Source organism: Paroedura picta, chromosome 2 (assembly GCF_049243985.1).
Source record: "Paroedura picta isolate Pp20150507F chromosome 2, Ppicta_v3.0, whole genome shotgun sequence".
NCBI lineage: Eukaryota > Metazoa > Chordata > Lepidosauria > Squamata > Gekkonidae > Paroedura > Paroedura picta.
In genome coordinates this window covers 150,266,516-150,275,962 of record NC_135370.1, presented here as the reverse complement: position 1 = coordinate 150,275,962, position 9,447 = coordinate 150,266,516, and the positions used below count along the sequence as shown (strand labels likewise).

The 9,447-nt window shown below is 45.5% G+C and overlaps 1 protein-coding gene across 1 annotated transcript in view; it reads right to left on the bottom strand.

Annotated features, from left to right (window-relative positions):
• Positions 1-8,197: 8,197 nt before the first annotated feature.
• The window catches only part of LRRC74A (leucine rich repeat containing 74A), a 28,325-nt gene continuing 27,075 nt past the window's right edge, over positions 8,198-9,447 (bottom strand). The window contains exon 14 of the mRNA XM_077319014.1: positions 8,198-9,013. Within this exon, the coding sequence (XP_077175129.1) occupies positions 8,947-9,013 (67 nt within the window). The 3' untranslated portion in view covers positions 8,198-8,946. The remainder of the gene's footprint in view (positions 9,014-9,447) is intronic.

Below are 9,447 nucleotides of genomic sequence, written 5' to 3'. Positions count from 1 at the left end.
CAGAGAAACCTGATGGTTGTGCTTGGGAAAGTTCCTGCTCCAACAAATGTGTGAAAGAGCCGTTATTTCCACGCAGACCAAATTATTTGTTCTTTCTTGCGACTTTCTTTTGGTGCTTTTGCCGTGTCGGAGCAGCTGCATTATGACCTCCGGCCATGTGGTAGGGAGGCCTGTGGGCAAAACGTCTGTTCTCCACGGGCGTGGCTCTATGGGAAGCAGTTAGGCCGCTCGGCTGAGTATGGGGCTTTGTATCGGGCTCTGAGGCAGCCATGTTGTAATGGGAGCAAACTGGAGCTTCTGAGCAATGCAGGTTGGGCTCTGAGTAATATTTTACTTCTAGGCCAGAGATCAACATGCTAGTTGAGGCAGAATGTGGCTCACTCTGGAAGAGGGGGTGGTTGGAGGAGGGTGCTTGTTCTGCAGAATGCTGACTGTTAGATGACGCCCCTGTATTAGCTGGGTAATACCACGAGCTTAGAGGGGTAGATGAGAAATGGGTGGAAGGACGACTTTCAGACTCTGGTTGTGCCAGTGACTTCTGGCTAGGAGATATCACCATAGAGCTGCGTGGGGTAATCACTTCCACGGCAGTCTTGAATGTCTGTAGGACTCGCTCATCCTTGTCCTTCTCTTTCTTCTGCCGTGACTCCTCCAGCCGTAGCTGACGTCGCTGGTCACGCATCATCTGGTTCCGTGTGTCCACCAGGCCTCTGTGGAGTAAGAGAGTGAAGGGAAAGAAGGAGAAGATAAAATAGGAAGAGGTGAGCTGAAAGTTTGTATAGGAAAAAATCATCTACGGTTTTATGATCATCTATGGTTTTATTTCAGCAGATGTCAAAGGAGAGATATGAAGAAAGAAAGGAGTGCTTCTTGGTCAAGGATGACCTACAGGTATTAAAAAAAAACCCCCACCAAACCCTAAAATGCAGAAATGCTGTTTTACTATATGCTGCACATGATTATGTTTCCCTTTGCTGTATGCATCTGCTTTCTGGCTTCCACGAGATTTGCTTGTTGCTGTGCTTCAAAAGCATCACAACTGTCTAGCTGTACAGTCCAATTAAATATACATGTAGCAGCGATGGTGGACATTCAGTTGCTGATTCTGTGCCATGCCACAAAGGCAACCTTCGGCCTGTTATGCACTCAGATGGTGAGAAAATCAAAATCAAAATGAAAATCACAGAATCATAGAGTTGGAAAGGGCCATACAGGCCATCTAGTCCAACCCCCTGCTCAATGCAGGATCAGCCCAAAGCATCCTAAAGCATCCAAGAAAAGTGTGTATCCAACCTTTGCTTGAAGAAAATGGACTGCCTCTTCCTGTTCTGGCTGTTTATATTAAAGACAGAGACAGGAACAAGTTGGGAAAATGGTGCTGCCTCTGCCTTGGGCCATCTAGGAGCTTCTTCCTGCTGCTGCTGCTTCCGGACATATCTGGGTTTGATCAAGGAACACATGGCAAAGTAACTGCAAAATGACAGCCACAGGCCAAATTTGACTCAGAAGAATCTGGAGTCTGGACCCCTTGCTGCCTTCTGCTTATTGGGTAGCCTGATGACGTCATGGTCTCACATTCTCGCTGAACACATATGGCTTGAAATCAACCTTGAGGTAGGCTTCTCTTGGGCTACTTATAACGACAGCATTAACTTCCCTCTATGACACATGCATGGCTAATGCTGCAAAAGCAATTGCTGTTCTGCAAGCATCTTGGGGAGGATGCAAGAGTCATTATTTTGAGACATGTCAGACTTCAGTCGATCCCTGCAAACTATCTGGCAGCGGCTAGCCAAGTGCCCAGGGGAGTATTCGAGCAAAGCTTTTTGGAAAGAATCATTCCCAGTAGGGTTATTATATCTGGGAACTGCAGACCTTCTTCTTCTGCAGGTTGATGTTCATCTTCTAGATATCCTGTAGCAGAGCCCCACGTGCAGATCCTAATCTCTCTCTTTTTAAAAGCTTTTTGTGGTAACAGTTTTTGTAATGAATACTCTAAACTAATTAAGAATTGTAGGAATAAGTAATTTTGTTTCTTCTGAATCTGTGGCCAATCAATTAGCAGATACAAAACTCAGGATGTAACCCCATACGGACAACTGTCAACAGTATGTGCTGTACTGTAGTGGCAATTCCCTTAAGAGTGAACATCAGTAATTTTTAACTCCAGTACAGTTATCACATTCAGTGGAAGAGGGAATTAAGCACAATACACATGCACATCTATGAATGTTTCTGCTCACCTGAAGGTATTAGGTGCCAGCTACTCCAATACTTCTGTTTTTCATCTTTAAGGCCCTATGTGGTCTGGGACCCACGTATCTGAGAGACCTCCTGTTGCCCTATGTCGCCCACAGGGACTTACGCTCTGAGGGCATTAATTTGTTGGTCATTCCCGGCCCCAGGGAAGCGGCCTGGCCTCAACTAGGGCCAAGGCTTTTTCTGTCCTGGCCCCTACCTGGTGGAATGAGCTCCCAGAAGGGCTGCAGGCCCTGTGGGAGCTTTCAATGATCTGCAGGGCCTGCAAAACAGAGCTCTTCCACAAGGTCTATGGCTGAGGCTGGCGCGGCAAGGAAGATCTGTATGGCCCCCCTCCCATCTGCGCCCCTCTTCCCACCACCCTCTAGGAGATTCTATTGGGGGAATGATAGTTGAAAGTCGATTTGGAGTTGTTATTGTGATTGGCTGGGTTTGTGTTTTGTTTTTTGTCTGGGGGTATAATGGTTTTTTTAATTGGGATTTTATTCAGACAATTGTAAGCCACCACAAGCCGTTTGGGTACGGCGGGTAATAAATAGTAAGCAATAGCAATAGCAATAGTATGCCTCACATGCAGGCAAGAAGGGCTGTGCTCCTATGCTGTGTGAACAGTCGATCACAAACACAATCTAACATTATGGAGTTGACTGATGACCACCAGACCCAAGGGTTTCTGAGATTTGTGCACTGTATGCCTAGATTGTTCTGTGGGACCTTAACATTCATGCAGTGGATACCTGCCCAGGACTTTACAGCTTCTTTGATTGTTTTGAGCCTCTCTCAAACAACACATGGATGACACCACACCTTGAATCTTTTGTACTTGGCCTTTGAGGGACAGACTGATTTCAGGGGTGGAGGTTCAGCCTGAAACACAGACTGACCACTGCAAGGTTAACATGGCCTCAGCACCCTACAGGGAAGATAGAGTCTGGTGGGCAGGCTTGTTGGTCTGGAGTAACAAAACAAAGATTGAGTCCAGTGGCACTTTAAGACCAACAGTTTTATTCAAGGTTTCTGTGTTCCTGCACATTTCTTCAGATGCCAATACATGCAGGGAAGGGAGTCTTCTTTAGAAATGGCCTGCCCATAGGAGCTCACGGATCCAAATGGCTTCCAGCATGTCTCTGGGAGATTTCAAACACATGCTGTGCTGCAGTGGGAGCTTGAATTGTGAAGCTCTTTAAATTTATCAACAAGGTTGTCTCTTGTTGACTTCTTGTATCTTTGGAGCAGAGCCCAGCTCCCTGGTTTACCAGGCAGCTGGGCAGCCTGAAGAGAACAGGGAGGATTCTTGAATGGTGCTGGTGGAAAACTGGCGCCAAATCTGACAAAACATGGTAGACCTCCAACTGGAAAACTATGGTAGCAACAGCAGCAAATAAATGTTACTTTTCTGCTACCATTACATCAGCTAATTCATGACAATCTCAGTTACTTAGGTCAGGGGTAGTCAACCTGCGGTCCTCCAGATGTTCATGGGCTACAATTCCCATGAGCCCCTGCCAGCATTTGCATCTCAGCACCTGCTGACTCCTGAATCTGAGTCTTTATTGACTTAGGAACAAATGATTCATTGTGATTTTCTTTGCAAAGTATTTTGCTGATAAAATAATACAAATATGTGCTGATTTGGATGCTGGTTGTAACGTAAGTCAGTCAGAAGAAATGTACAATGCATCATCTGGTCTGTTTATGGACTGGGCTGTTTAGGGACTGTCTATGTAATTATCCTGATGGATGTTGATGAGGTCCTGGGATCTGTGCAGGCACTGCTTGTGCCCAGTGCCTTTGCCCATCCTGGTTGCTAAAATCATGTGAGGACCACATCTATGAGATTGTGGTGTCCACTAGAAGTCTATCACTAACCTGAGGTGCATTCCCTCAGCCTCTCAAAGAGGCTTCTTAAAATAAAATACCTCCAGTTTACTGTTTCTGGGTAACTGACCTAAGATAATACCTACATAAAATTATGTAGCCAATTATTTCCCAGTCCCTAATCTACTAGATCTGGGCAAAGTGATTGAAAGAACCAGGGGACTTTCTGCTGTCATTAAATATAGCTAAATCCTTACCTTAGGTAGTTATTATATTCCAGGCACTCCATATGACGTCACCCATATCCAGCATCATGGCAGCAAATGGCTGGCTACATCCTCCATTTTAAAGTGCTAGTTGGGGAATTGCATAAATTGGATTGCCCAGCCTAAAAAGCACCAGCTAGAGGAGAGTAACCAGCAGGCCACCAGCAAAAGAGATGTGTGAAGGCGAAGAAGCTCGATCTCCACCTCCAATGTCCTGTCCTCACACCCGCCTCCCTCTCCCTTCTACCGAGTACGGGATTTTTTTTAAAAAAGCAGACTGCATGGAGCAACAAATAGTGTGCAGGCAAAGCAAAAAACTGTGCAGGCAAAGCAAAATGGAATTCCCCTCAAAGTTTTCACACAAAGCATGCCTCTCTAAAGCCAGGGGATTGGTGCCTGGCTTGATTGACAGGTGAAAGAGAGTTGCATGTTGAGTGTGTTGCTCTCTTCTTCCATTTCCAGCTGGCAATGTGAAGTGTGAGGAGTGCAAAAAGGCGGCAGATGGAAGTGAGATGGCAAGAAGGTGAGCAATGGCTGGAGGCGCAATAATATTTAGCATTATGCCATTTCACTGGGGTAACGTTATTTTTTTCGATGTGGTAACGCTATTTTTTTCGATGTGTGGAAGTGCCCCAGGAGATGTTCTTCCTGGATAATTCATCTGTCCTTTTCAGTTTGTTCCTCTTCACAATAAAACCATTTTAACCTTTTAAGCAACCTGGTGCTCTGCAATGCTTTGCATGTCCAAACCCTGACAACAAAGGAATGTGCCCTGGACTAGTTAAAACAATTCCTTAGGGACTGGACTCAAAGAGTTGCCATCGGAGACCAGTTGTCATCTGTGTGGGATCTGTCCTGTGGGGTCCTACAGGGTGCAGTTCTATCCCCCATTCTATCCAACCCTGATGTAAAGCCCTTAGGGCAAACCATTCACATTCTGAGGGTTTGCGGTCATCAATACTCTGCAACACTGAACTCTCAATCTTCCTATCTAAATAAGTAGAGGTCCTGAATCACTGCCTATCCACTGGAATTAAATGGCTAAGAGGGAACTAATTGAAACGAAATCTTGACAAAACAGAAGAAATACTGTTTGGGAAAGCAGAGGAGGACATGTGTTTCCCACACACTGGGGTAGTGCTGACCCTCGCTGACACAACTGAGGGGTTATACCGGACCTAACATTACTGCTGGAGAAGCAAGTTAATGCAGCTGCAAGAAACACTTTCTACCAACTTAGTTTAGCCCAAAAGATGGCCCCTTACCTTACCTTACCTTAACTGATCTGGCCTTTTGGCTTTATGTCACGGTTTAACAGTGAGACTAGACGACTGTAATGCACTCTGTTTGGGTCTGCGGTTGATCCAAAAACTGCAGCTTGGTTATTATCAGGAGCTAGCCTGAGCATGTATAACATCCCCCCTTCTGCAATCATTTCATTGGCTGCCCATCAGGTACTGGGTTCACTTCAAGGTACTGGCAACCACCAAAAAGCCTTCATAACCTTGGACCGCCATATCCACAAGTCTACCTGTCCGCCTATGTCCTGCCATGACAACTGAGTCACCTGAGCAGGGCCTTCTGCTGGAGCCACTCTTCAAAGGGCCATGATCAGCCGCCACCTGGACTGAGGTGGTTTGGCCATCTTTGTGTTATTAGATCTTTCAGCTGCATTTGATGTGGTCAGTCATGAGCTGATAGTCTGCCGCCTCGTGGACACGGGGATTGGGGGAATGGCCTTGAAATGGCTGACTTCCTTCCTTGAGAACGGGTCCCAGAGGGTTGTGGTGGGGGAAGAGTTGTCAGCCTCCTTTGTGCTCCCATTTGAATAAAACTTTGTTGCTTAAAGGTGCCATTTAATTGCAAGTTGAATTATTCAGGAAACCATTTTTATAAAGGTAATAGGGCTTTATTTTAATGAAAATATAAAAAGAATGCTTTCCCAAGGGGGAAAAGAAAGTAGACCATACTACTCTGTCTAGTACACATTGTTGCTGTGTGCATTATCCTATTGTATAATTTTGGTATTAATATGCCACTTTACTTTTAAAGCTCTGTTTCAGCTTGATTTCATTGACTCACCATCATGAAGTTCTCTGGGGAAGGTAGACTATAAATAATGCAAATAAATAAATATAAATATTTTTACATAAACAGAGCTGCCTTCTTACTTTGAGTTTTGCTTTTATAACCTAATTTATGACTTTTAGCTTGGCAGGCATATTGTGTACTTGGTGGGCAGTAGTGGATTAGAGGCTACAGAGGCATTGACTGAGCTAAATCAGGATGCTACCCTGATGCATTCATGTTTTAAATATGTGATTTGTCATATTTGTTGGTACTGGAATAACTCTCTATTCTCTCTATTTAAGGCAGCCTTTTCCAACATTTTGACCATGGAGGAATCCCTGAAATAGTTTTTCAGGATTCAAGGAGCCCTTGAAATGAGGTCAGCTGACTAACCCCCCCCCCCCCCACACACACACACAGAAGTGACACGTAACTAGAAGTGACATCACCACTGGGCAGGCTCGGGGAGGACTAAGGTGGAGGGAGATCCAAGAGGTGGTTTAAGGTGGGAGTAGGCATGCACACTCCACCTTCTACCAGGAGCAGAAACCATGAGAGAGCAGCTAAATTCAGTGGTTAAGAGTGGCGGCTTCTAATCAGGCGAACTGGGTCTGATTCCCCGCTCCTCCGCCACATGCAGCCATCTGACTGACCTTGGGCCTGCCACAGCCCTGATAAAGCTGTTCTGACTAAGCAGTAATATCAGGGCTCTCTCAGCATCACCCACCTCACAGGGTGTCTGTTGTGGGGAGAGGAAAGGGAAGGTGATTGGAAGCTGCCTTGAGGCTCCTTTTGGAAGAGAACTCTTCTTATGCTCAGGAGGTGGAGAGGGGGAGCAAAGGAAACAGCCATTTCCCTAGCTTGTGGCTGAGTCCATTAAGGCGAGCCAGGAAAGGCCTTGGACCCCCCCCCCCCCCAAGCTTCTGTGGATCCCTGGTTTGGAATACCCGATTTAAGAGTTTGTATGTGTGTTTTTTTGCCCTGAGTTATTCAAAGACTGTATAATTTACCAACAGCCAGAGTTGCATTATGGTTAGAGTGTTGGACTAGGGTTTAGGAGATCCAGGTACAAATCCTTACTCTGCCATGGAAACTTGCTGTGTGATGTAATTGGACCAATTTATACAAACTCATCCAAACCTATCTCACACTGTTGCTTTGTGGATAAAATGGAGATGAAGTGAGAACAATATATGGTTGAAGCCTTTTGCAAGGTATATGCACACCTTGATTTTACTGCATTGTCTTCCACCTCTGGAAACCACTTTGCAGATCTGTTTTGTTTGCTTTGTTTTCCAATTCTGAAATCCTGCTCCCGCTGCACTGTTGATTGCTTGTCTTAGGCTATCTATTGGAATCTGCCTTGAGAAAGGCAGGCTATAATTGAAGAAAGCAAGTAAATAAGCACAGACACAAGAAGTACATTTGGGACTCCAGTAAAACAGCCCTCAGTCCATTGACTACAGCTCAGCTACCCGTATTTAAATTACTGATGGATGACGATCCAAGTCATCATCTCTTCTGTTCCCTGCTGCTCTTGCTGCATCAAAGTAGAGCTGTTTCTTAATATAGAACAGTTCCTTTGGAAATGAACCAGCCTGTGTTTTTCAAAACAGCTAATCTCCTTTTTTGAATTAGTTGACTGCTTGCAAAACAGCTGAGCAAGGAAAAGCCCTGTCATAGCTCTGTCATTCATCACTTGCAGAACTAACTCTCAAAAGAGCAAACCCCCCTCCCAACTCCCCACTCATCAGTTATGAAAGCATTGAAATAGCTTCTGTTGCTCTTGTTATATCTGTCTTTATACAAGATGACAATTCCACACAGGTAGCTGTGCTGGCAAAATAAAACAGGAGCTCGATGGCATGTTAAAGAGCCGCAACATTTGCTCCAGCTTCAGTTTCTGTGAGTCAGTCTTCCCTCTGGCTGATCCAGGAGGCACATGGATGAACTTCTCATCCATCTGACGAGCTCTGGGCTGTGGCATTGATGCTGCATTCAGCATTGATTCTGCAGGAGTTGCCACTGGACTCCTGTTTGGCCTTACGTTGCTTTATGAAAAGAGTGATGACGAAAATTAAAAGACTTTCACCAAGGATGGGTAAGGACTAGTGCCATCCAAGGCCACTTCCCAGGCGAGAATGCAGCCACAATAGCCACTGACGAGCTATCAGGAGTAAAGCCTTATGTTTTGCTAGTTAAAAAATGTTGAGGGCTCCAATGCAACACTGAGGGAAGATGTACCAACAGGGTGCAACAAAGATGAAGCAAATGTGCACTTGTTGCACACCTTCCTCGCACATAAAGGGAACAAATGCATGGCTTTGTTGAGGAAAGGAAAGGGCCCTTGTGCCTTGCTGGTTTGGATTTACAGCTGCCAGTACGTTTTGCAGCACATTTTATTGTCTGAATCAAGACCACTGATCACCAAATGGCATCTCATCCTCAGGGGTCCCCCCCCCCCCCAGCACATGTTTCTGAGCTTCCTGCCATCCTTGCATCTTTCACCAGCTGACCTGACTTGTGGGTCTGATTAAGGCTCTTCCTCTTTATTCTCCTCCTCCTCCTCCTTCTGTTCTGGCGTCTCAACTTTAAATTTACTGATTTGAAAGATGAAAAGGGGGGGGGACACCAATGAGGACTGCTCTTTAAAAAAAGAAACACTTTTCTAAATCACTGTCCCCTTTTCACCAAATGCCATATTAAAGTCCACCTGAAACAAACTAACCCCTGAGCACAGGTAACCAACCTATGCTGGTCATGCAGAGGGCCAGAAAGAGCTGCAGTCGAGTAGAGAAAACATGGAAAATCCCATGTGCCTTCTGTATGTGGATGGCTGGAGACTGCCTAATAGGTAAACTGTACGTGTGAACCCTCTAGGATACTATAGGGTTTTAGGGCTTTGAGTAGGACAATTTCCCCCCTCTTCCTCCCTCTGTTGTTTCCCCCTTTAATTGATTTTCAACTCAGACTGCCAGCTCCCCTCTGGCAACCAGCAGGGGATGGGGGGTGGGTAGGGCTGCCAGATCCATTG